Here is a 26713-nt window from a genome sequence, read left to right as displayed (position 1 = left end):
GATAAACCGAAACGTTACATCCTGATGACCTGATGTGTATGAATTATTTATAACAAGAGTGCCGCACCTTGGACTATGTGTATGTATATATATATATATATATATATATATATATATATATATATATATATATATATACACACACATACACAGTATCTCCTAGTAGTCATGATCATTAGTGATGTATATATATATCCTAGTAGTCGTGATCACTATGATCCAGCGACAGAGGACTAAGGACCTGATTCAGTATGGATCGCGGCTGCGATTACGCACGCAGTCTCACTGCGATGATATACTAATCCAATGCGATCGCTATGCCGTCGCAGCACAACATAAGGTCACCCACCTTACCTTACACACATCCGCAATTTTTAGCAAGACTGCAAAACCATCTGTAACATGGAGTACCATCGCAGCCTCGCGCACACTTGTACAAACTCTGACCTTACTCAGGAATTGCTAACCTCAGCGCGCGCAGTGAAAGGGCATCACAGTGGATAATTTATGCAATCAAATGCACAGGAATTCCTGCGTTTCGCCGACCACCCCCCCCTGTCACCTCCCACAAACGGCACTTCCTGTCAATCACTCTGTGATGGATCTGCGTAGTCACTGCGAGGCATGTACAGAACGCAATAATCGGCCGATTGGGTGCATAATCGCAGTTGCGATCCTTCCTGAATCAGGCCCCAAGTGAAATAAGTTGGAAATTACTACTGTACAGAATACAATATGTCCCCTTATAGCAGGGATGGGGAACCTCAGGCCCTGGGGGTGTATAAGGCCCCCGGAATCGTTTGGTCTGGTCCTCTGAGCTTTTTTTCTGCTAGCCTTATCTGGCTAGCAGGGTGCCTAGAATGACACCCTGCAGCCAGAATCTATACAGCAGTGCTGCCTGTGGTGTCCTTAGGACGCTTCGGATGGTCACACTGCTACTCTTACAGCTCCCCGGAGCATCCTCAGGATGCTCCAGGTATTGCTATAATCACAGGCGATTGTGGCCCCACCCCTATGTGACATCACACGGAGGGGGCGTGGCCTGCCTCTGGCCCGTAAATAATGTTATATAGATCAAATTGGCCCTCGGCAGAAAAAAGGTTCCCCACCCCTGCCTTACAGTAATGTATTAGATGTGCGTGGGCACAAATCAGCGATGAAGGGCGGTTATTGCAATACATGTAATGGAAATGCAAAGAGTGATGACGTGATCTCCCAGGTGATCCGTACAAGGCACCGAGGATTATTGATGTGTGTGTGTGTGATGATGTGCTCTCCCAAGGCACCGTGTGTGTGTGTGATGAGGTGATCCTCACAAGGCACCGAGGATTATTGCTATGTGTGATGACGTGCTCTCCCAGGTGATCCGCACAAGGCACCGAGGATTATTGCTGTGTGTGTGGTGATGACGTGCTCTCCCAGGTGATCCGTACAAGGCACCGAGGATTTTTGCTATGTGTGATGACGTCCTCTCCCAGGTGATCCGCACAAGGCACCGAGGATTATTGCTGTGTGTGTGATGACGTGCTCTCCCTGGTGATCCGCACAAGGCACCGAGGATTATTGCTGTGTGTGTGGTGATGACGTGCTCTCCCAGGTGATCCGTACAAGGCATCGAGGATTTTTGCTATGTGTATGTGTGATGACGTCCTCTCCCAGGTGATCCGCACAAGGCACCGAGGATTATTGCTGTGTGTGTGTGGTGATGACATGCTCTCCCAGGTGATCCGTACAAGGCACCGAGGATTATTGCTATGTGTGTGTGATGACGTGCTCTCCCAGGTGATCCGCACAAGGCACCGAGGATTATTGCTATGTGTGTGTGATGACGCTCTCTCCCACGTGATCCGCACAAGGCACCGAGGATTTTTGCTACGTGTATGTGTGATGACGTCCTCTCCCAGGTGATCCGCACAAGGCACCGAGGATTATTGCTGTGTGTGTGTGATGATGTGCTCTCCCAGGTGATCCGTACAAGGCACCGAGGATTATTGCTATGTGTGTGTGATGACGTGCTCTCCCAGGTGATCCGTACAAGGCACCGAGGATTATTGCTATGTGTGTGTAATGACGCTCTCTCCCACGTGATCCGCACAAGGCACCGAGGATTTTTGCTACGTGTATGTGTGATGACGTCCTCTCCCAGGTGATCCGCACAAGGCACCGAGGATTATTGCTATGTGTGTGTGATGACGTGCTCTCCCAGGTGATCCGCACAAGGCACTGAGGATTATTGCTGTGTGTGTAGTTATGACGTGCTCTCCCACGTGATCCGCACAAGGCACCGAGGATTTTTGCTGTGTGTGTGTGTGTGTGTGTGTGTGTGTGTGTGATGACGCTCTCTCCCACGTGATCCGCACAAGGCACCGAGGATTTTTGCTGTGTGTGTGTGGTGATGACGTGCTCTCCCACGTGATGCGCACAAGGCACCGAGGATTTTCGCTATGTGTATGTGTGATGACATGCTCTCCCAGGTGATCCGTACAAGGCACCGAGGTGTAGCCCGAGACACAGACTGTGCAGCATAGAGATAAAACACATCCGGAAACACAGATGGCGTCTCCGTTGTGTGAACTCGCACCTACCAATGTCAAATGGCCAAACAATACGGCTCCTTGATGTGTTTCCCGATTTTCTAAGGACAGTCCCCACTTTTACCATCTTTAACACCCAATGCTTATTTTCCCAAACTACAGTAAGGTTCCAATAACTGTTTTAACTTTGTTTGAGACCTAAAGGAAAGAATGGGGTGGGCTTTATGGCCCGAGCAGACTATATCTATATTACAGCATTAGATACACTGAAGTGCCAAAAGACATGAGATAACAGTATGTAAAAAGTAATGGTAGGTGGCATCTTGGAAATGCCCAGACCTGCAACACTTGTAATCTGACATCTCGTGAGTCAGAACACCGGCTAGGCTGCTCATGGTAAGGCGATGCGAATTATCGGAGTTGGAACGGGGCACGGTAGTGGGTGCCAGACGAATGGGACATTCCATTTTCGAAGTTGTGCGGACATTCAGCATTCCACGATCTACAGCAGGGGTTCCAAACCACCGTCCTCAAGGCACACTAACAGTCCAGGTTTTAAGGATAGCCATACTGGAGCACAGGTGACTTAATTAGTACCTCAGTTATTTTTATTTAACCATCTGTGCTCAAGCATGGCTATCACTAAAACTAGGACTGTTAGTGTGCCTTGAGGACCGAAGTTGGGCATCACTGATCTACAGTATCACGTGTGTACTGGGAATACCTCATGAAAGGCATTACCACCCACCGGGGACAGCGCAGTGGCCGACCACGGGTGCTTAATGATCGTGACCAGCGGCGTCTGGCCAGAACAGTCAGTGATAACAGACAAGCGACTCTGGCACAAATCACATCGACATTCAGCGCAGTAGGTGCCAGACGCATATCCCGCTGGTCAGTGCAGGTCCATTCGCCCCCAAGATCCTGCACCTACAAATATCAAGGCTCTGTGAGAAGCTAGCCAGACGGCACGGGTCACCATCTCTCCAGAGGTCTTCCGTCCACTTGTGAAATCAATGCCACATGGAGTTGCTGCACTTCGCCGGGCTAGAGGGGCTCCTACACGATACTAGGCACCTATCCCATGACTTCTGGCATCTCAGTGTATAACATGGGAGAAAGGCAAACTGTGTACAGATCTAAAAAATGGGATCATTTGGCAGGAAGAGAGACGTGGGCGATGTGGGGGGGGGTTCTATCTGATTTGTTTTACCCGGGACCACCGGACCCGTCAACGTAGGACCTAATAGTACAGAAGGAAAGGAGTATAAGCTACCACCTACCAGACGTCAGGGCGCACCTCCTGCAGAACGTGTGCTGTGGAGAAGAGAGAAGAGTCAGCCAGGCACTCAGTAACACACAGACAGGCAGATCGTCCTGCACGGTTGGTCACATAGGTTCCCTATACCATCTGATTAGCGACATTAGTGTGAGAAGCCTTTCACCATAACCCTTTATGTGTATTTCTTTTTTTGGGTGGTGATGGGGTGTGGAACGGAAATAACCTATTCACTTTCTATTACACAGCAGCAAAACCTTTAGCATACGTTAATATTTTTGAAATAGTTAAAAAAAGAACCTTATTGTTCTCAAAGCCCATTGGGGGACACTGGCACCACGGGGCACAGAGTTAGGGCACTGTAACAAATGGTCACTGAGGTCCTGGCTTCAAAAACATTGAACAATAATTGGACAGAGGACCAGGTGGCCGCCTGGCACTGCTGCTGCCCCCCCCCCCCCCTCCTTCCCCCGAGAGCCCCCCGCAGGGCTGTGCAAGGGGCACTCACCAGCCTGATGGAATGTGATGGGACGTTTAACCTGCTCCAAAATATACCTGCTGAGTTACAGAGCGAACCCATCTGATGCGATAGGCATACTGTACAAAGGGCCGGCCTTTCCACTGTCTCTAGAGAGATCCAAAACTTAAACACTGCTGGATCCAGGTTTGGAGATTCCCTAAATTAACCACCTGACCTTAGCCCCGGTGTGGGCGATATTGGGCATACGAAATCTCGAAAGACATAACTACTACCAGCTAACCTGAATGGTGGAAATGAATTAGCCACATCCTTCCACCCTCTACAAAAGGGACCGCACTGGAGGTTCTGTCACATGCCGATATCCCTGCTGGGTTTCTAGAACATCATTCCCCCTCTACGTTACCTAGTCCCCACTTGTACCAACCTCTTATAATACTTGTGATCTGGGTACCCTGTCTTCTGTGTATTAGCTGCAAATCTGCACCCCGGTTTCTTATATGGCACGGCTATGTATAACATGTATTTAATACTGTATTCAGTCGCTGTATACTCAACATTTTTTTATGCAACAACGGAAAAAAAAAAATTTTCTATAAAACTTTTTTCTATATATCTATCTGTTACTATAACAATGATGTCACTTTTGGTTCCTCTTACTGTTCTCCCTTCTGCGAGTACGGAGGCTTGTTGCGAAACGCTGGTGTCTCTGTAATCTCTATAGCGGACACGCAAGTTGGTCAGAGCTGTGTATCCAGGACCTGACAGATCTGGATCCAGCGAGTCAGAGGCTGCTGCTGGCCAGAAAAGCCTGTATGTCCCCGGAGCACTGAGATAAGGCAGACTCCCTGCCCCTTCCTGAGCAGAGCAGCTGCTGGGTGCCGGCTCTTACGCAAACCCTGGCCAGAACCTGAAAGCTTCCTGCTGCAGCACTTTCCATGGCTCAGCCAGCCATAGTGCTGGGCTTCCGGACTGACCTCACTCTCCTGTACAGTGACAATCTGCTCCTTCCTCTACCAGAGAAACCGCACTCCAGTGTCAAACGCTTAACTCTTTGTGGAAAGACATTAGAGTAGCAATTTCTCCTTCTGCGTGCGGAAACAGATTGAGATATTCAGCCTGTCGGGCTCTGATGGTCAATGAGAGGAAGATGGGGGCTTAACTAAAAGTCTCAACACGGGAGAACGGGAGACGGTCCCTTGGACAGTATTACTGCACGTTCTCCCATGTAATATATACAGTCATCACTAGACTGGGTGCACAGGGCATATTGTATAGCTCCTACATAATCTACAGTGTTACCCCTAACAGAGCCTGGCTGAGACTTTCAAGCCATTAGTGTAATGATTAGCAGATGAAGTGAAGCCTGGCAGTTAATCTGCCTGGAAACTAACTCATTCCAACTTCCTCTGGATATGAGGGGGGGGGGGGTCTGACAGTTCCTGAACATAAACTAGCTTTCCCACAAGAAATCAGCCAATGAAAGCTGATGTACAACCGGAATGTGGCTGCAGGTGGACGAAGCAATATCCAGCCAAATGGCACTGCGGGTGCCAAACAACACACAGACGCTGCCAGGAGCCAAGCCACCTAACAATTGCATTATTTCTCAAATATCCACTGACCTTCAAAACTTGTACAAACCGGGTAACTACATGGAGGTCGTGTTTGGCCAACCCTAAATAAAGGCTACACTAGAGGCCAGTTCCCAGGCTCTGTACCTTCTCCATTACTGGAAAGGGTCACTGGATGGAGAGCTGGAACCTCATGGCTGGTGATTGCATTCTGTGATTGGAAGATCTTTAAGTAATGTATCACCTGAGTGGATTGGCCACGCCTCCTGTCCAATGAGGTGCTGCATTAGTTGAATACTTTATCCCGGGCACGTTTGAACTAACCTCACCGGATTGGCTGCTGCAAGGAGTGCGCTTCACTGCCCCCTGCTGGAAAAAAGGCCACTGCTAAAAAGGCAACATGCAGAGTGTGGTGGCACCTGTATAGGGGTAGATTGAATGAAGAAATGACTGGATGGGTGCCCCCGTCAATAAACCAGGAGTTGCCTTCACAGACGCAGCTCCAAGTGGCGACTACAAGGTACGAGCCTCGTGGGACATGGCCACTACCCTGGGGGGAGCGGAGGCTGCTTACAGGCATTCCGTTTTAGACTACTAAGCAATTTGCTAGCAGTCTCCTCCCCCTCATTTGCATATGAGCAAGGAGACGGCCACTGACATGGATCCAGCCGTGGAAGGGCTCATCTGTACAGCTGACGGAGTTAAGTATTCTAGAACTGAATTTGAAGTGCTAATGGTTTTGCTCTGTAACCGGTGGGCTGGAAGCCATAGTGTGTGTGTCCGAACGCTTATGGTAATACCCAGCTGAGACTTCATTTAGGAGATGTCCAATATCACAAGGCAATGTGTGTCAGCAGGACGCTAATTCTCACTGTGCATCATTAGCGGGACAGCAGGTTACTGGAGACAATACCACACAGGTGTAACGCTAACCATCAGCATTCGGAGCTGTCTGCAGAGATTAGCCATGTCTGTACCAGGTCTATGGTTCAGGAGAAGATAATAATGGGATGGGAATATCATGTACCAACCATATGTAGATCTATTAACGAGGTAGCAAACATGCATCAACCATTATCACATGTAGTACGAGTAGCATCACAAATAAATATATATATATATTTAAAAGCCACACAGAGAGAAGAATTTCATCCTTGTCCATTATATGTGTCCTCATATAACTAGTGTCTAGACCAGGAGTCTTCAACCTTGGCCCTCCAGCTGCTGTGGAACTACACATCCCAGCAAGCACTGCCACCTTTTTGATATAACAGCATGCTAAAACTATGGCAGTGCATGCTGGGATGCATAGTTCCACAGCAGCTGGAGGGACAAGACCCCTGGTCTAGATGAATGGCGCAGCTGAGACGCTCCGAGAGAAGTAGCGTACTGTCTTTTTCTTTAAATGATGCATCTTACTCACATCTCAGAAGCAGCGAAACACCACGCACAGTGTACTCTATACGCCGGACTGCGGCTGTAATCGCACAGGAATTATTTCTAACATATGCAAAGTGCGCAGATGTACAAATGTCACACATCAAATGGATCCGTGCAAGCCAGTGATGTCGTTTTGTCGCTTCCAGCTGTCTTATTTATTCACATTTTGAGCGAGAAAGACGCCGGCGCGGCAGAGTCGCCCAGGACCTGACACGCCAAGAAGAGCTATTTGCCGCAACTTGGCGCAACAGTATGAGGACAAATCTGTATATCTGTCGGTGGCATGAGAGACTGTACCTTTATCACCTTCAGGGGGAGATCTATTTGAAGATAAGGGTATTGCCCAAATCAACCAATCAGATTCTAACTATCATTTGCCTAGTACAATCTATAGAATGATAGCTAGAAGGCAGATTGTCCTCTTTAGAAGGTTTGCTAAATCTCCTCTATACGAAGGGGAAACCTTCACATCGGACTCCTCCAGACAGCCCAGACCTCAGAAATATTCCTTGCTATACATTGGAGCCTAATGTGTGATCACAGCATGTACCCGTACCAGGACCAGAGAGCTGTACAGGATTACTGGTGACCTATCACTACCTATATTGCAGCACTTGGCGTGTGTAGAAGCCTGGCAGTATAAGCTTTGCTCGCCAGGGTGTAACATAATATGTGCTAAACTCTAAAGACACCCAGGCGAAGTCTCTACGGATGAAGCCAGTTTGGTTTTAAGCAGCGTGAAAGGCTGAACGCTGGAAGGTGACCCAAGTCCCGTGTGCGGAGAGTATGTACGAGACTTACCCCACATGTGGTGATAACGGGGTCTTTAAACACACTACAGCATAGCTGACAGCAAAGCTTCACTGAAGGCTGCTCTGCAAACACCAGGGGGTCCTGTGTGAACAGAGAAGAGATGTATGAATGAGATTATGATACAAGAACGACCCGACCCTTGGTGACCTGTAACTGATGGCAGTTCCTGCGGACACATGCCAACGACACATCAGCCCTCCACACACACACTCACCATGTTCCCTCTCCCTGCCTTATAGAAAACGCTGTTCTGCTCGTATTATTCTAAACGCACGTACAATCTATAAGTACGATAATATAATGTGCATTTTGACAAATGAGCTCGTTTTCCCCCTCAAGTCACCAAACTGTAACAGTCTAATATATACCAGCAAAATGATTTTCAACATGGCTGCTGCAGCCATTTTGTTTGGCTGTAGCCCTCACCCGAGGCAATGTGAAATTATACACCGATTACATAAGGCAGCTGGCAGCAACTGCAATGTGTTTGATGATTTAATGCCTGTAGGCAGGTGTATGAAGGAACAGTCAAACGATTTCCAAAATCTGTATTTAAAAGCGGAGATAATGGGCACTGTATGTTTATTTCCTGAGCAGCTGAGGTAAAACCGGTGCCCACTGTTGAAGCCATTTTAAAAGTTCCCAGCTGTGTCTTTCAACGGGCCGACTAACAGGAAGTGTGATGGTAATAAGGGAGGAAGCCTTTGCTGTACATCTCCAATATCTGTTCCTTATGAGACCTCTGGTGCTTATAATACCAAATTACATATTAATAAGAACAAAATAGATTAAGTGTACAAATTGCTGAATTTTATAATATAGTATTTATACTAGTGGTGACATTTCTGTATGAACACACGGCATTATCCTTCCTGGGTAGCATGCGGGGAATCGGTATGAAATACCGCCAGTCGCATGGCCGGCGGTTCGATTCCCGGCAGCGGCAGCCCGACAGATGAACAGATCCCGGCAGCGGTGGAAATCCTGATCGTCCTCAGGTAAGTAATAACTAACCTACCCCCCCCCCTAACCCTCCTTAGGGGTGCCTAACCATAACCTCCCCCCCCAAGTGCCTAAACCTAATCCCCCCCCCTTCCCCGCTGCCTTAACCCAAGTCCCCAGGAGGGGTGCCTAACCCTAACCTTCCCCTCAGCCTAACCCTAACCCTCCCGGGGGGTGCCTAACCCTAACCTCCCACCGGGGGTGCCTAACCCTCCCTCCCCCTAGCCTAACCCTAAGTCTCCCCCGGGTGCGCTGAGCCTAACCCAACCCAACCCTCCCCCCCCCACCCCCACGGCGCCCGGCGTCGGGAAAATGACAGGCGTCTAGATATAGACACCTGTCATTTAACCCATGCTGGGACAAAGCAGTCGGGAAGCCAGCTGTCGGGATCACGTCAGCCGGTTTCCCGATTGCATCCCGCATGGGGTACAGGATCTATCCATTCATGTAATAAACGAGAAATTGCCAACTTGTTCCACTAATGTCTGACAGCGGCAGCCAACAATCGTAGCACCTGCCGCAGACTCAAAGCGTAAATGGATTAAAAGGAACGTTCGGCCTGATGTGCGAACATTCTCGGTTACACCAGGCCAAACGCTCCCGGGCTGAAGAGAATGTGAAGGGGTAAGCTGGCGCCTGGCTACTTACAGCTTGGTGACACGGTTAAGTTTTCCCCCTTACCGGCTCTTCCTCTTCTTCGTGGAGTGAGAAGGTGGAGCGTAAAGGCATGCTGGAGTCAGAATGCAGGGAGCGCACGGATATGGCGGAATCGGACCGCCGGGAGGTGGTAATCGGTGGCTAGGAGAGAAGAAACCCCACAGGGGACAGAAATTAAAAAATATCCAGGAGTGCCAATTCCGTGCTGCAAAATCCAGACCAGCGATCTTAGGGGAAGAGATTATTCAGGTCAATGTCCATGAGCCAGGCTGGAAAGCGGAATGTGTACGATAATACTGTTACACACCGTGATTTCAGTCCATCCTCAGCCTGTTCTATGCAGCCCACCTTCCTTACATCCTGGTCACTTCTGGTTGGGATGTCTCCCCCGAGAATAGCTTATCCCTCCACCTGCCCTCAAGGTGGTGAATGCATTTGCCAAGAGGCTTGCTGCACCCGCACCCTGCGCAGCGGAGGCTTGCAGCACCCGGCAGAGTGCGGTTTGGTGGCCGCTGCGGTCTCTCTGCTCTAAGCCCTGGCAGACCTGTGAGTGTATAAGCAGCCACTTCCTCCTATTGAATTCAGTTAGCCCGGCTGCTTCCTGCTGGAGATGTGAGCAGGCTGGGGAAGGAGGGGATTACGTGGAGTATGGAGGGGGGGGTTGAAAGGGGAACATATATTGGCAATGATATTCCCTCTGGGATGGTGCCAGCATGTGTTAACTCCTTTGTGGCCAATAGCAATACCACAGGACGTACTCTCAGGTGCAGATAGTTTGTGTGTGGTACACGAGGCCTAGAGAACGGATCTGGTGTTCAACGCCATGTTGTAGCAGTGACTGGACACGCTGGACAATAGGGAGAGGGCTTGGACTGCACACCCTAATATTTAACATAATAAGAGGTGCTAACACGCTGAGACCTGTAGTACAAAGCGGGAAAAAGAAAATGCAGGTGCACACCCTAAGTACTAAGATAATGTATTAGTATTAGGGATGTGCATGGTTTTCCATGACTGCTCCTTGCATTTCACCCATCCGAGAGTCACACCGGCCAAACAGTTCTCGTAGGAAATCTGCAGACAGCAGCAACAATGAATTCTGCAATGCATTCTGGGAGCATGTCTAGCAGAAGGAGAGCTAGGATTTGTGCTGGGTACACACATTGATTGAATGGCCGATATAGCGTGCGAACGTCGGTCGCTGAACAGACGATATGTCCGTGAACAACATCGTTCACAGACATATCGCGTCGGCTGAGCAGCACAGCCGAGGGAAGGTACATATGGAGAGACATTGTGTGTGTGATTATAATATATATATATATATATATATATACACACATACATATATACACACACACAGTGCTGTACACCCGTACACTTGCTGCAGAGGCCGTCGGTGACTGACATCACAACTGGATGGGCACATGTAAATGCCTGCCTAGTTGTGATGTCAGGCACGACAGATCAGGCCGATGATTAGTTATTGGGTATGCACTTACAATTTGTCAGATAGGACGGCTGTTCGGCCAGCGGGAACGCAGTGATGGTTGTTCAGATGAATCATTCTGGTGTGTACCCTCCTTTAGACATGACCATGGACATGAGGTGATAATGAGGACGATTACTTTAAGACAATAAGTGGCATCTGTATATAATCAGTAGTGGACTTTGCCGATCGATAGCTTGGGAAGTAGTTATTTTTTTTCTCAATGACCAATTACAAAGCTCTTTGGTAGCGATCAAAGTAGATTATGGTTTGTCTAAGTAAATGCTCAGGGTAGCAATGCTGGTCCTGCCGTCAGTGCTCATCGTTCCCAACTCTAAGCAGGGTACTACAAACCATGAGGGTACGTCACAGGAAACTTCAATGTATTTCTTCACATTTAAAAAAAATCAACCTGTTTTGAAAGCTTTGACAGATGAAATGTCACAAGACAAGTTCTAGCAATCCATACACCGAGAAGATGCCCCGTAGTGCTGAGAACAGAAGGCTCAACATGGTCCCACTGCCTTACTCACCATAACGTCATCTTCGTCTCGGGCGGTGAAGGTTAAGGTGCTGGATGAGGAGGGCGTCCTGCGATGCTGTTTAAATGTGTTCGTACCGTCAGCTGCAAGACAGACAGGACGGCTTTCAGGATTAATGCTGAAGGTGGCTACTGGAATATGTGCTTAGAATGTCATTATACAGCCAGTCTTTGCTTTTATTTTTAAATAAAAACTAGCAAGCACGCTTCATTCTCTGCATTACCTTTAGTAACTGTGGTCACGGCTGAGAATGCAGGCCCAAAAGTGGTTTCCATTCTGGTCTAGAAGAAGAAAAAAAAAAAAAAAAAAGTATAAGCAATCTATCGTTAACCTGAGAATCAGAATGACATAGCAAGGAGAGGGGGAAGGAAAGGGGGGGGAATTGGGGGAAGAAAGGAAAGGGGGGGGGAAGAGAGGAAAGAGGAAAGGGGGGGGCAAGAGAGGAAAGGGGGGGGCAAGAGAGGAGAAAGGAAAGGAAAGGGGGGGGAGGGGAGAGAGGAGAAAGGAAAGGGGGGGGAGGGGAGAGAGGAGAAAGGAAAGGGGGGGGAGGGGAGAGAGGAGAAAGGAAAGGGGGGGGAGGGGAGAGAGGAGAAAGGAAAGGGGGGGGAGGGGAGAGAGGAGAAAGGAAAGGGGGGGGGGAGAGAGGAGAAAGGAAAGGGGGGGGAGAGAGAGGAGAAAGGAAAGGGGGGGGAGAGAGAGGAGAAAGGAAAGGGGGGGGGAGAGGAGAAAGGAAAGGGGGGGGAGAGAAAGGAGAAAGGAAAGGGGGGGGAGAGAAAGGAGAAAGGAAAGGGGGGGGAGAGAAAGGAGAAAGGAAAGGGGGGGGGAGAGAGAGGAGAAAGGAAAGGGGGGGGAGAGAGAGGAGAAAGGAGAAAGGAAAGGGGGGGGGAGAGGAGAAAGGAAAGGAGGGGGGAGAGAGAGAGGAGAAAGGAAAGGAGGGGGAGAGAGAGAGGAGAAAGGAAAGGAGGGGGAGAGAGAGAGGAGAAAGGAAAGGGGGGGGGGGAGGGAGAGAGAGGAGAAAGGAAAGGGGGGGAGGGGAGAGAGGAGAAAGGAAAGGGGGGGAGGGGAGAGAGGAGAAAGGAAAGGGGGGGAGGGGAGAGAGGAGAAAGGAAAGGGGGGGGAGGGGGAGAGGAGAAAGGAAAGGGGGGGGAGGGGGAGAGAGGAGAAAGGAAAGGGGGGGGAGGGGAGAGAGGAGAAAGGAAAGGGGGGGGAGGGGAGAGAGGAGAAAGGAAAGGGGGGGGAGGGGAGAGAGGAGAAAGGAAAGGGGGGGAGGGGAGGGAGGAGAAAGGAAAGGAGGGGAGGGAGGGGAAGGGGGGGGGGAGGGAGGAGGGGAGAGGAAAGGGGGGGGGAGGGAGGCGAGGCAGGGGAGAGGAAAGGGGGGGGGAGGGAGGCGAGGCAGGGGAGAGGGGAGGCAGGGGAGAGAAAGGGGGGGGAGGGGAGAGAAAGGGGGGGGAGGGGAGAGAAAGGGGGGGAGGGGAGAGAAAGGGGGGGGAGGGGAGAGAAAGGGGGGGGAGGGGAGAGAAAGGGGGGGGGGAGGGGAGAGAAAGGGGGGGGAGGGGAGAGAAAGGGGGGGGAGGGGAGAGAAAGGGGGGGGGGAGGGGAGAGAAAGGGGGGGGAGGGGAGAGAAAGGGGGGGGAGGGGAGAGAAAGGGGGGGGAGGGGAGAGAAAGGGGGGGGAGGGGAGAGAAAGGGGGGGAGGGGAGAGAAAGGGGGGGGGGAGGGGGAGAGAAAGGGGGGGGAGGGGAGAGAAGGGGGGGGAGGGGAGAGAAAGGGGGGGGAGGGGAGGGGAGAGAAAGGGGGGGGAGGGGAGAGAAAAGGGGGGGGGAGGGGAGAGAAAAGGGGGGGAGGGGAGAGAAAAGGGGGGGAGGGGAGAGAAAGGGGGGGGAGGGGAGAGAAAAGGGGGGGAGGGGAGAGAAAAGGGGGGGAGGGGAGAGAAAGGGGGGGGGGGAGAGGGAAAGGAAGGGGGGGGAGAGGAAAGGAAGGGGGGGGGAGAGGAAAGGAAGGGGGGGGGGGGAGAGGAAGGAAGGGGGGGGGGGAGAGGAAAGGAAGGGGGGGGGGAGAGGAAAGGAAGGGGGGGGGAGAGGAAAGGAAGGGGGGGGGGAGAGGAAAGGAAGGGGGGGGGGAGAGGAAAGGAAGGGGGGGGGGAGAGGAAAGGAAGGGGGGGGGGAGAGGAAAGGAAGGGGGGGGGAGAGGAAAGGAAGGGGGGGGAGAGGAAAGGAAGGGGGGGGGAGAGGAAAGGAAGGGGGGGGGAGAGGAAAGGAAGGGGGGGGGGAGAGGAAGGAAGGGGGGGGAGAGGAAAGGAAGGGGGGGGGTGAGGAAAGGAAGGGGGGGGGAGAGGAAAGGAAGGGGGGGGGAGAGGAAAGGAAGGGGGGGGGAGAGGAAAGGAAGGGGGGGGGAGAGGAAGGAGGGGGGGGGGAGAGGAAAGGAAGGGGGGGGAAAGGAAAGGAAGGGGGGGGGGAGAGGAAAGGAAGGGGGGGGGAGAGGAAAGGAAGGGGGGGGAGAGGAAAGGAAGGGGGGGGGAGAGGAAAGGAAGGGGGGGGGAGAGGAAAGGAAGGGGGGGGGGAGAGGAAAGGAAGGGGGGGGGGGGAGAGGAAAGGAAGGGGGGGGAGAGGAAAGGAAGGGGGGGAGAGGAAAGGAGGGGGGGGGAGAGGAAAGGAAGGGGGGGGGAGAGGAAAGGAAGGGGGGGGAGAGGAAAGGAAGGGGGGGGAGAGGAAAGGAAGGGGGGGGGAGAGGAAAGGAAGGGGGGGGGAGAGGAAAGGAAGGGGGGGGGAGAGGAAAGGAAGGGGGGGGGAGAGGAAAGGAAGGGGGGGGGGAGAGGATAGGAAGGGGGGGGAGAGGATAGGAAGGGGGGGGAGAGGATAGGAAGGGGGGGGGAGAGGATAGGAAGGGGGGGGGAGAGGATAGGAAGGGGGGGGAGAGGATAGGAAGGGGGGGGAGAGGATAGGAAGGGGGGGGAGAGGATAGGAAGGGGGGGAGAGGATAGGAAGGGGGGGGAGAGGATAGGAAGGGGGGGGAGAGGATAGGAAGGGGGGGGGAGAGGAAAGGAAGGGGGGGGGAGAGGAAAGGAAGGGGGGGGGAGAGAGTAAACAAGATGGCAGCATTTGGAGTTCAGCACCAGCAGTTATGGGGTTGAGGGCGTTCCTTGCATAGGGTGATGTAGGTGGAATAAGGCAGCTAGTGTTGCAGAGCGGTGGAGAAATAAAGATGATTACAATGAGACAATAGAGGAGACATATTTTAGGAGCCTTCCTTGCTGTGCGGAGGGGAGCACATGGGGAGCTCTGCACATGGAGTAAATTTCTAGCTGCACGTCTGGGGAGAAGTTCTATATACATCAAGCACATAAAGCGTCACATTAATCACAGTCATAAATAAAGCTGAATCCAGCATTGGGACACTCAGTGAGAGGGGTGGTTGCACAGTGGCATGAGGGTGGAGGTTTGATGTGACAGTTTATACATTGGCACAGAGGTATCTGCTGACGGCGGAGAGTGGGCATACTCCTTAGTAAGGGCAGGGCACATCGGCCATGAATGAGGTTCAATGAGGGGCAAAGAGAGACTTCAGAGGCCGTAAACCACCAGAGGGTTACATGACAATTGGCCAGTGCCACAGGGAGCGAGGCCAGGTCACCCAGCCCTGCGAGACGAGGATATAAGATGAGAGACATCACACAGTATCTGGATGTGTGTACAATACAATGGGACAATAATAGTGGGGAGAAAACTCTGGTACCCCGTTAGCGTTTTCTGGTGGTATGTTCGTGACACCAGCTGAAAATTGATTGAATCGTGGATTTTTACTCGAGGTCATAATCTAGGCGACATCTGCGGGCGGCACGTAGGGTTCTCTGCGGGGGAGAGAAGAGAAACAGCCACCGTTAGACCTCGCTGACACAGAAAAAGGCAAACAACATTACCCAATCCTGTCTAGGATACGCCTATGCCGGACGAGCCCTGAGGGATTGAGGTTAGTCTTCCGACTTGTGCTGCCTTAATCTAGCCTTGGTGGTTTTACAGAAACTATACAGAGCTTGCTCATCGCACCAAGCTGTTACCCCCATGTGTATATCTTTTAAATAGGGCTAACAGAAAAGGCCAGATTAACAATGGGACTACAGATGGAGGCCTGGATCTGTAGATGGGACTGCAGATCCAGGCCTCCAGACCAAAAACAGGCCCATCATCTAGACAACATGATTGATGCCCAGCCGCCCACATGGCCAGCCATAAAGGGAGACATTGGGGCTGACAGTGTAGGTGGTGTACAAGCCCACAGGGCACTGGCCACACCCACAGACCACTGGCCACACCTCCTCTGATTTTCACAATAGGCCCATGAGCATTTTCAGCCCCAGGCCCATGTGACCCTGGTAACAGCACCAACAGAGATAGCATCGTACTAAATTATCCCATCCCAACAGTTATATGCAATCATCCCTGTGTAGCCATTTCAACCATCAAACTAAACAGCTTTACCGACCATTACGGAGTCCAAAAGACCAGTACATTACATACTTCCCAACATGCCCCTCTCCAGGAGGGACACAATGCTCTGGTCCTGGGCTTCCCTGGTAAGAGGCGGGGCTGCAGCACAGTTCAAAATTCAAATAGGGGAGTCACACCAACTGTCATTTCACACACTGCCAAACATCACTGGCTGGGACTCACTGGCAGTTGGTGTGACTCCCCTATTTGAATTTTGGACTGTGCTGCAGCCCCACCTCTGGAGCCGCCAACCAATCATAAACTACCAGGGAAGTCCAGGACCAGAGCACTGTGTCCCTCCTGGAGAGGGTCATGTTGGGAGGTATGTATTATACAGCACAAATAAGCAGCATATTTCACTGTCAAAGGCCAATGGGCAACATCATTATACAGGCACGAGGAGGACCTTACCATGCAACCCAATTTAACCAGCCACAGTTTTAGCATGCCTTAATAGCAAAACTGTGGCAGGGCATGTTGAATATCCCTGGTATGCAGTCTAATTGGCCAGCACACTGGGGAGAGCAACGGACCTGTACAATATACAGCCAATAGGACATTTACAACAAGTATATGGTCCCGCGGATAGAATACTCCTAAACCTAGTGAATGAATTATGCATCAGTAATCAGTATACTTTACTGTGGTCTGCATTGTATTTTATTTTTTATAAACGTGTTAGAAACTCCGGACAAATCCCATTCATTTACACAATGTGCGGGGAGACGCTGCGGCAGCAGGGTGTAGCTGGTGTAACAGGGCGCCATGGAGCCCTGGCATCCAATTCATGAGATGCCCTTTTGGGGAACACTAGTAATGAGCCACCTGGCCGGTTACCTTATATAATGTGATTCAGCCAGGGCAGAAAGAAATAACGCAACTAATGGTAAAGCATCACACATTACACACAATTATATATATACAATTAATGGCTCTAAGCTAGGGGTCTTCAACCGTGGCCCTGCAGCTGCTATGGAACTACAGATCCCAGGATGCCCTGCCACAGTTTTAGCATGCTGTTATATCAAAACAGTGGCAAGGCATGCTGGGATGTGTAGTTCCACAGCAGCTGGAGGGCCAAGGTTGAAGACCCATGCTCTAAGCTAACAAAGAGTTGGATCCAATGTTCCTTAAAAGCAGTGTGAACAATGGGCTGTTTTAGCGCAGCATTGCGCCCTACCCGATTTTAAAACGCTAAAAAGGTGCCCTTCCTTATTGGCATTGCTCCGCTGAAACAGCCTGCCGGGAGAGTTTTGCGGCTGCCCGGCATCTCCGTGAGTGCTGGGCATGCCGCTTACAGTGGTGAAAAGGGGGAGCGTGCCTTGCAGACACGGCCCTTTCCAATTGACAGCGCCCCCGTGACCACGCCTTCGGCAGGCGCTATCACCGGCAAGCGCCCGGCCTGAGCTAGCGTGAGCACTAGATAATGGACTGCTGTCTATAAGGCAGGGCTCTAGTCCTTTGAAATGTGAATGAGTTAATCGGCTCTGCATCATATATTCCAGCAGGGGCTGGGGCGTAAGCGACGTGCCCCCTGTAAATTGCCGATCTCTGCCATCAACATTCAAAACAATTGACCCTCAGTGGCAAACAATGGTTGCTAACCGTTGAGGGCCACCTTTATAGTGGGGACATAGGGACTATTATCGGGAATCTGTGTGCGCGCAGAACCCGTAACGGGAATGTGCGGAACGGGTCCTGCATGATTGAATGCACCACAATTTCCTGGCCTTGTAAGCCAGCCAGCCTGTGTAAGCTGACCGATGGTCGTGATGGTGATTCCAGCCTGTGATCTTGGATGGCAGTGGGATTGCAAATGCAGCAGGTGGGGGGGGGGAGGGGGGGGGGGGGGCATTTACATGTTTGCATGGATGGAACTGCAAAGCTGCCTGCATGCCCCCCCTAGTCCTCAATAGGCAAAAGCACACTCCCTACATGTAAAACATAATAATTACAGAGGTCTACTAAGTGAAACAGAACAGAAACAGAGGGAGTGAAAACAATCCACCACCTAATATGTTGACGATTTTTTTGTCACATAGATAAGCTAGATCCTATAGCTGGGTACACACTAGGTTGACCCGCCGACCTACCTGACGATTGGTAAGTGTATACACACTTATAAATTCATCTGCTCGATGTGCCGCGCTTGACAGCTCAACTGGGTAGGCATTTGAGCTGTCGATCACCGCGGGGTCCCTGCAGCAGGTGGACGGGCGATCGGCGGGTCGCCCGTACACACCAGCAGATGACTGCTCTGTATATTTCAGATATAGCGGCCATTTGCTGTGCTACACAGCAGATCGGATAGGTCTGTGAACGACGCCGGTCACAGACATATCCGCTGTACACACCCGGCGATGATCTATAGATACATCGCCCCGTTCAATAGAACATGCGATATATCCGTCAGTGTGTGCCCAGCTTTACTCATGTTTAAACATTCCACATTCTGGCAGCTCCTTTCTCATAGTGACTCTGGGAATGATCAGCGGTGCGCGCTATGTCGATGCTGTATACGAGCGGCCAACGTTTTCAGAAAGCGCAGGAGTCCAAATTGCACTGCGATTATGGATTCTGACACTAAAAAAAGAAAAAAAAAAAGAAAAAGGAACAAAAAATCCCTAGCGTACCCTAGTTTCAAACAAAATTAATTTCAAGTCATTATTAGTTTTATTTTAGCGACGGATCTCCTTTAACAATATACAAAGAAGTGTAGCAGCTCAGACGCTGTACAGGGCAGCCATTTGCGCTTGCAATCTCTCTAATAGTGATTTATGGGAGACGGCTAGAGAGGACAGAGCAGGAGGCGGCACCAGCCGGCTGGGTAACGGCCAGTGTGTATAACCCTGCAGGCCTACAGCTTGATTTTATTAACCACTCTTGGAACAAGCTGACATGGAGACAGCAGTAACGAACATACAGCAGTTTCCATGATGTAACCGAGGACCATATGGTGGGATTTCCTCAGAAGCAGAACACACGCCTATCACACGTACAGCCGAACACACACACAGAGCAAAATGTAGATTCACCAAATGGACTCGGTATGATTACCCGTCGTACGGTATCCCGGCGGTCACAGCAGCCTGCAAGGGGCATCCCAACAGGGGTCGGGTAAGTATACATCCCTTCTTACCCTAACCCCCCCACCCCCCACTCTTACCCTAACCATCCCCGTAACTGCCTAAACCTAACAACCCCCCCCCAGTGGTGCCAAACCCTACCCCCCCCAAAAAAAACACCCTGTAACCCCGCTATGCTTCCTAAACATAACCCTCCCCACCCGCATCTAACAGCTAATGAGCCCCATTTACCTTCGTTCGGGATGTCAGCTTGTCGGGATTTTGGCGTGGGGCTAATGATAGGCATCTGAATTTCGCCGCCAATCTTTAGTCCCAAGTCTGGCTACCGATGTCGGGATTTCGACGCCCGGCATCCCGGGCGTCATGAGCTAACTACATCCCCACCAAATCTATAAGCTTCATAAAATGCCAAGCCCTTAGTGCTCAATGCCCTCCTTCCTATTACAGGACTTTGGGAAGGAGGGGAACCCATTGGTTGAGCTCAGCAAGGTCCTGTAAGAGCACAGTAATATTTAGAGTGGAAAACCAGGCTAGTAATAACTAGGAACAAAATGGCCTCCTCACAATATTTTAAAGGGGCACCCTCACCTCAGAAAACTAACAATACAGAATGCCGATTTCATTTATAGGGGTATCAGCAGATGTATACTAATACACAAGAAAAAAATAATGTGTAAAAACACTAATTTTCACATTAGTTAAGTAAAAAAAAGTTTGATAAATAGGCCCCTAATACCCTGAGACTTGCAAAGAGCTTCGGCACCCGACTACCTGCTGCCCTTCTTCAACCCATGACCGCTGACTCCACGCAGCTAGGAAAAGTAATCCTATAGCCAAGCAGCTGTCACAGGTCACTTTGAAGAAACTGATTTACACCTTGATGGACATTTCAGTAGGCAATTAAATATGTAATCTGAGGTTGAAGTTTTCCAGGACAAATAACAGGCATCTTTAGCACACTAGCTGACGTACCTGGCGTTGCCCGGGTTTAAATCTTCAAGTTATTAAGTTAGGCATCCCACACCAATTGCCACCCCTCTGACGTTTTCATCCAAATACATCCAGTGGAAGACCCAGAACAGGCTCCCGGGTCAAAGTTCTGCCCAGCGTACACCAACGGGAGGTCCGACATGGAACCTAACCCCTCTAAAACCTGGCAGGATCCAACTGGGTTCTCTCACGTTGGTTTCATCCCAATCGGTGCAGGGGTGTCTGAATGCATAACCGGACATACAAACAAACAAACCGACCAATTCATTTTATCTAGTCTATTATGAAATGATTACATCTTACCCCTAACTTTCCAGCCTTTGCGTCCCACAGATCTGCCACCATTTTGTGCCTACCATATTCCCTTCAGAAATTAAGCTCTTGCGAGCAGGACCTTCTACTCTATATTTTTTCTACGTTATTGTGTAACCTGTGGGCTGTAATATTGTGTAAATGTTAAATTGTGACCTTGCGTGTCTGAGATTAGATGGAATATCTGATAACATTAACGGACAAACAAGAACTCTATACCACCCTACTGCTCGGACATCTGGTGTGATGACGCGACAGTGTACCTCTCAGGTATATGTACATGACTGACAACGGGGTCGTGTACCTCTCAGGTATATGTACATGACTGAAGAAGAGGGCCGTGTACCTCTCGAGTATATGTACATGACTGACAACGGGGCCGTGTACCTCTCAGGTATATGTACATGACTGAAGAAGAGGGCCGTGTACCTCTCAGGTATATGTACATGACGGACAACGGGGCCGTGTACCTCTCAGGTATATGTACATGACTGACAACGGGGCCGTGTACCTCTCGGGTATATGTACATGACTAAGGAGGCGGCCATGTACCTCTCGGGTATATGTACATGACTGAAGAAGAGGGCCGTGTACCTCTCAGGTATATGTACATGACGGACAACGGGGCCGTGTACCTCTCAGGTATATGTACATGACGGACAACGGGGCCGTGTACCTCTCAGGTATATGTACATGACGGACAACGGGGCCGTGTACCTCTCAGGTATATGTACATGACAAACAACGGGGCCGTGTACCTCTCGGGTATATGTACATGACTGACAACAGGGCCGTGTACCTCTCAGGTATATGTACATAACTGACAACGGGGCCGTGTACCTCTCAGGTATATGTACATAACTGAAGAAGATGACTGTGTACCTCTCAGGTATATGTACATGACTGACGAGGAGGCCGTGTACCTCTCAGGTATATGTACATGACTGAGGAGGCGGCCATGTACCTCTCAGGTATATGTACATGACTGATGAGGTGGCCGTGTAGCTCTCAGGTATATGTACATGACTGATGAGGTGGCAGTGTACCTCTCAGGTATATGTGCCTCTCTGGCAGTCTGTTACAGATACTAGAAAAGAGAACAGAGGGTTTGGCAGAAGAACTTGCTAGTTATAAAAAAATAGTGGAGGCGCCTTTAAGACGTGAGCTGTAAGCAAGCAGCAGACATTTGCGTCACAGATTAGACGAATGTAGCGGAGATGCAGGAGCTGACAGGTTTGTTATTGCAAAAAGCGTGAGTAACACGAAATGAGGAACTTCTCATATCTCAGACAGTCTATGTACACTGAGAGACACAGAACAACCAGGAACAGAGGGCGGCTTATCAGTGTAGTAAGGAATAAGCATTTCACATTCAAGTACTGGAGGCCAGATGTGCGTACGCTGCCCTCCTGTGACAGACGAATGACCGTACTCGGGGCCAGATTCATTACGGATCGCATTATTGCATACGCACGCACTACAACTGTGACAGCAAGCAGATCCACTGCGATCGTAATGCAAGCTCAGGACTGCATAAGGACGCCCACTTTACTTACCACACATCCGTAATAGCAGAATAGCAAAAACATCGGTACAATAGAGTACCATCGCAGCCTCACGCACACTTGCACAAGCCCTGACCTTACTCAGAAATTGCTAACAACCACGCACGCTACGAGACCTCAGGCTGCGTAGGGGATTGCAGTGGCTAATTCAAGCACGCCCCTGCAACGCCATTGAAACGCACTGGCACGCCTGCGTTCGCCCGACCACACCCCCCCCGTTACAAACGGCACTTCCAGTCAATCACTCTGCGATGGATCTGTGTAGCCGTAGAAATCGCAGTCCTGATCGCAAATGCTAGTTCGCGCACGCAGAACCCAGCAATCGGCCGATTGTGTGCGTACTAGCAACGGCGATCCAAGTTGAATCAGGCCCTCGGTGTGGAGTCTAATGAGCGCAAACTGTAGTCTTTATACATTGCTATTAATCAGACTATAAAACACTGCAGCCTTGCAGATTATCTTCATGCAACTTTTTTTGCTAAATACAACTTTTCAGTTAGAAAGCGCACATTCGGCAGACTTGCCAAAACCAACTAGTTTGCTGTATTCTTGCAATTTGCATTATACACAAGTGAACGCGAAATACAGATTATTGCCGAACCATCAGATATTGCAGGGAACTAATTCTCACCAGCGAAAAAAGCAGCCAAATCATTTTATATCCTCCAGCCGTTACTGACTCACAATCCTTTGATTGTCCCCCTGACATAAACCAGCCCCATTCATTCAGTCCCTGGCGTAATACAGTCTAAGGCAACCTCGTCACTGAGTTGTAAAGCAACCGTACTTACATACAGCCCCCTGCAGCTTGTCCGTCTATTAAAGATTGCAGGAGATACTTATGTCCATCTTTGTGCTATCAAAATCCAAGTAAACCCTTCACCTTTCTGATCAGTCATAGGTTTTTCCTCCGAGCACTGAGAAAGGCTAGCCTCTCAATACCAGCCTGTGGATTTCACAACGGTCCCAAGTCTGCGTGTGTGAGCGCTGACCCCGCTTAGAGAGAGTGATGTATACACAAAGGCATGTTCAGCAGTGGGCGACAAGTTAGTAAAAGAGGAAAATCCCTGATTCTGTCCAATCAGCTGCCTGGGATCCGCTGCACTGTACTGAGCACAGAAACTGTGTGGAGAGAGCTGGATCAGGTACAGGACACACACTTGTCAGGTCAACAAACCCCAATCTGAGCCCAATGCAGACAAAAGCACTACAGTCTGTGCACAAAATCATTTCTGTCCTTCTGCAAAATACCAACCCACAAGCAAAATAGACAACGCAATGCACGATAAGGATAAAATAGTCACAGATCACAGACCGATCATGCATCGGATTTGCATTCTACATGGATTTTGACTGTTATTGCAAACAGTGATTGTAGCAGCTTTATGGTCGGCCTATTTTTTGGGCTACTGGTCAGGTCATTCAACAATTAATTATAAAGGAGGTGATTCAATTCAGCGGGAATTGAATAAAGCCGGGAGGGAGGCGAGGAGAAATCCAACTGAAGTACCATCCTCGAGGCTGTTTGCCGGCTTAGCGCGGCGCTAACAGCCGGCACTTCAGTTGCGAGAACCGGCATGCTCGGACTAAACACCCAGGTTAAGTCATGAGAACCTGCATTCTCAGACTTAACAGCTTCTCGTCGGAGTAAACATCCCCGTGAATTTAATAGCTGCGGGAGCTCTCTCTCGGCGATAGTCAACGCCCGGTGAATTGAATCGCCCCCCTAAGTGCCTAAAATCAGTGTAACAAAACCAATTTGTCTGCGCGCAGCATAAAGATGCCCACTAGGGGGCCTACTTAGTTGTTGTAAAGGTCTCTGTCTATCTAGTTACTGTCTATCTAACATCCGGAAACCAAATGAACAGTGAATAGGTTGACAGGGTTAAATGGTCGAGAGGTAAATGGTCGACAAGGTTAAAAGATCGACAAGGTCAAAAGGTTAACATGCGGTCGACACATGGTTTTTCATGATTTTTAGGATTAGAATTAGGTCTAGGCACTTGGTGAAGGGCTAGGGTTAAGCTGTGGAAGGGGACAATTAAGTTAGGCACGAGGGGGAAGGTTAGGGTTAAAATAACAAAACCTAAAAGCGCCAACCTTTTCTGTGTCGACCATTTACGTGTCAACCATTTACCTATTGACCTTGGTGACTGTCGACCTATTGCCTGTCTACCATCCGGTGTCTATCTATTGATTGAATACTAGATACTTTATCAATCCACATGTGTTCACTCAACTTCTGCATTAAATGACTGCAAAGAGCAAATTCTTAGTTCATTTGCTTATAAAACAAACCTGCCAAGTGTAACATTAGAATAAGTATCAATGTATAAAAGACAATATGATGCAGGTAAATCCCAAAATGAAAAACAGAGTAAAGTGCTTAGGACAGTGGTTCCCAAACTGTGTGCCTTGGGGTGCCTCAGGTTGGTAATCTAACACCAAATCAAACTAGTTTATAGTCCATGTAATGTAAATATGTAGACAAACAGAAACTTGTCCACTACCACATAAATGAGCCCAAGGATGACAGGTTAGTACAATTTACTTTATAATTTTTTTCTTTCTCAATAACAAATTTTGGCTTAGGGGTGCCGCGAAAACAATGCTGATACTCTAGGGTGCTGTGGTTCAAAAAAAGTTTGGGAACCACTGGTTTAGGGGATTTTGTGTCATGGCAAAGAGTGGGAAAGTAGGAAGAGGGTGGGGAGTGATCACACAGAAAAGCTCAGAGGGTGTTCCAAAGCCTCCCTGCCGATGCAACATGCGCCATGCGACTGTGGTTACTATAGTATAGCGTTTCCGCTAGGCTGTTTTAGCGGGGCGCGGCGCCCTGCCCTCCTTCTGGAGGGCAAAAAGTGCCCTGCCCTCACAGCCTGCGGGTGCCGTTCTCAGTGTCCCGCGGGTGGAGAAACATGCGGTGTCCCGGTCACCGCCGGCATCTATTCTCCCTTTCTGCAGCGCTTGGGGGCTGCCCGGCATGTCCGTAAGCGCCGGGCACGCCCCCAAGTATGACGAAAAGGGGACGCGTCTTATAGACATGCCCCCTTTTCATGACCACGCCCCCTTTTCGGGCGCGCGCATAAGGTTGCCCTCTCTAGCTCCGGCGCCCTGCCTGCCGCCGGAGCTAGAGTGAACACTAATAGTAGTCACATAACACTAAAACAATGCAGAATTATAAATCTTCAATAGCAGCCTAAAGAAACAACGCAAGGAATATTGTAATTACAAACCCCAGGAAGGAGGTCCCGGAAGCTATTCAACTGACCGCGATGTTTAGCCGACTAAAGGATTTCTTCTCGCAACCTCCTGAGGGTGAGACAAGAAATCTGACTAAAGTGCCGTGTTTAGAGCGGCGCTAACAGCCTCGAGGCCGGCACTTTAGTCGGAGAATGCCGGTTCTCGTGACTGAACACCCAGGTTAAGGCACGAGAACTAGCATCCACCAGCTTAAGTCAGACTAAACAGTGAATTGAATTGTCCTGGGACCAACTTCCCGACGCAATTCATCTCACGCTTCATCGTCCTCAGAGGCGATTGTGGAAGCACCAAGGGCCTGATGCAGACCCGGTCGCAAGCGCTGAGCGCTCGCAACCGGGTCGATGTTTGCACACTGGGCATGCACACGACGGAGCCGGCTCCGTCGTGCACATGCGCGGGACCCGGCTAGCGACGGGTGCTCCATCGCTCCGGGTCTCGCACCAAAGGGGGCGAGCTGTCGATGGTGATTGACAGCTCGCCCCTTTTGTTAGGCGTGGCCGGGGTGTGGCTTCACAAACGGAGGAGTTCCCAAGCAAACGCCTGCCGTTTGTGGGAGAGCTTCCTGCTCTATTAGAGCCAGAAGCTCTCTGGGGCTTGCGGCCACGAGACCCTACCACAAGGGTCTCGTCGCAAGCCCGATGGTCTTGACCATCGCGACCATCAACCTGGTCGCTCGCTATAGCTGTGGGGCTATGCGAGCAGCCAGGAGTCCGCTCAAAAAAAAAAAAAAAAAACGCCCTGATTCAGAGCGAGAGCTCTTTCAGAGTGTCCGTCTCTCAATCAGGCCCAGAATCAGGAATGGATGGAATTGCAGAACTGATGTAAAACTATTATACCGTTATATCTTTGCAGAGGAATTGATAGTATCACCAGCACTTACAGGGAAAAACTATTTATAAATATCAATTTATAATTATTCCAAAACAACAAAACATTTCACAAATATACCTGTGACGTTAGTGACAATTCTGCACGTGTCACTTGCTACATTTTTATTAGTTATAATTTACTATCAAGTATTAAAAGAAAAGGTAACTCGCTAGCGGGTTATCTAAGGCTGCGCCTTTCTGAGTTAAAGGAGCTAAACCCCAAAATTCAAACTTTCCTACATGAAGCACAAAAAATACCTTATAAAGCGTTAGTGACTTTCTACTGCAGTAGTTCGAACATATGTCCCCAGTGAATAAAGTTACATAGAATTTGAT

The 26713-nt window shown here is 50.0% G+C and overlaps 1 protein-coding gene across 2 annotated transcripts in view; it reads right to left on the bottom strand.

The window, feature by feature from the left end:
• Positions 1-26713, bottom strand: part of TRAF7 (TNF receptor associated factor 7) — a 52156-nt gene that overhangs the window by 19102 nt on the left and 6341 nt on the right. The window contains exons 1-7 of one of the 2 annotated variants that reach the window (XM_088464776.1): positions 23036-23234; positions 15540-15654; positions 12032-12089; positions 11800-11891; positions 9802-9918; positions 8107-8199; positions 3818-3851 (exon numbers count right to left, since the gene is read on the bottom strand). In XM_088464776.1, coding sequence (XP_088320902.1) covers positions 3818-3851; positions 8107-8199; positions 9802-9918; positions 11800-11891; positions 12032-12089; positions 15540-15617 — 472 coding nt within the window. In that variant the 5' untranslated portion in view covers positions 15618-15654; positions 23036-23234. Of the gene's footprint in view, positions 1-3817; positions 3852-8106; positions 8200-9801; positions 9919-11799; positions 11892-12031; positions 12090-15539; positions 15655-23035; positions 23235-26713 lie in introns of those variants that run through there. The other variant, XM_088464775.1, reaches the window with a different exon arrangement.

The sequence above is a fragment of the Taudactylus pleione genome, unplaced genomic scaffold, assembly GCF_031769625.1.
Source record: "Taudactylus pleione unplaced genomic scaffold, aTauple2 ptg000061l, whole genome shotgun sequence".
In the NCBI taxonomy this organism is placed as follows: domain Eukaryota; kingdom Metazoa; phylum Chordata; class Amphibia; order Anura; family Myobatrachidae; genus Taudactylus; species Taudactylus pleione.
This window is presented reverse-complemented; position numbering and strand designations above follow the sequence as displayed.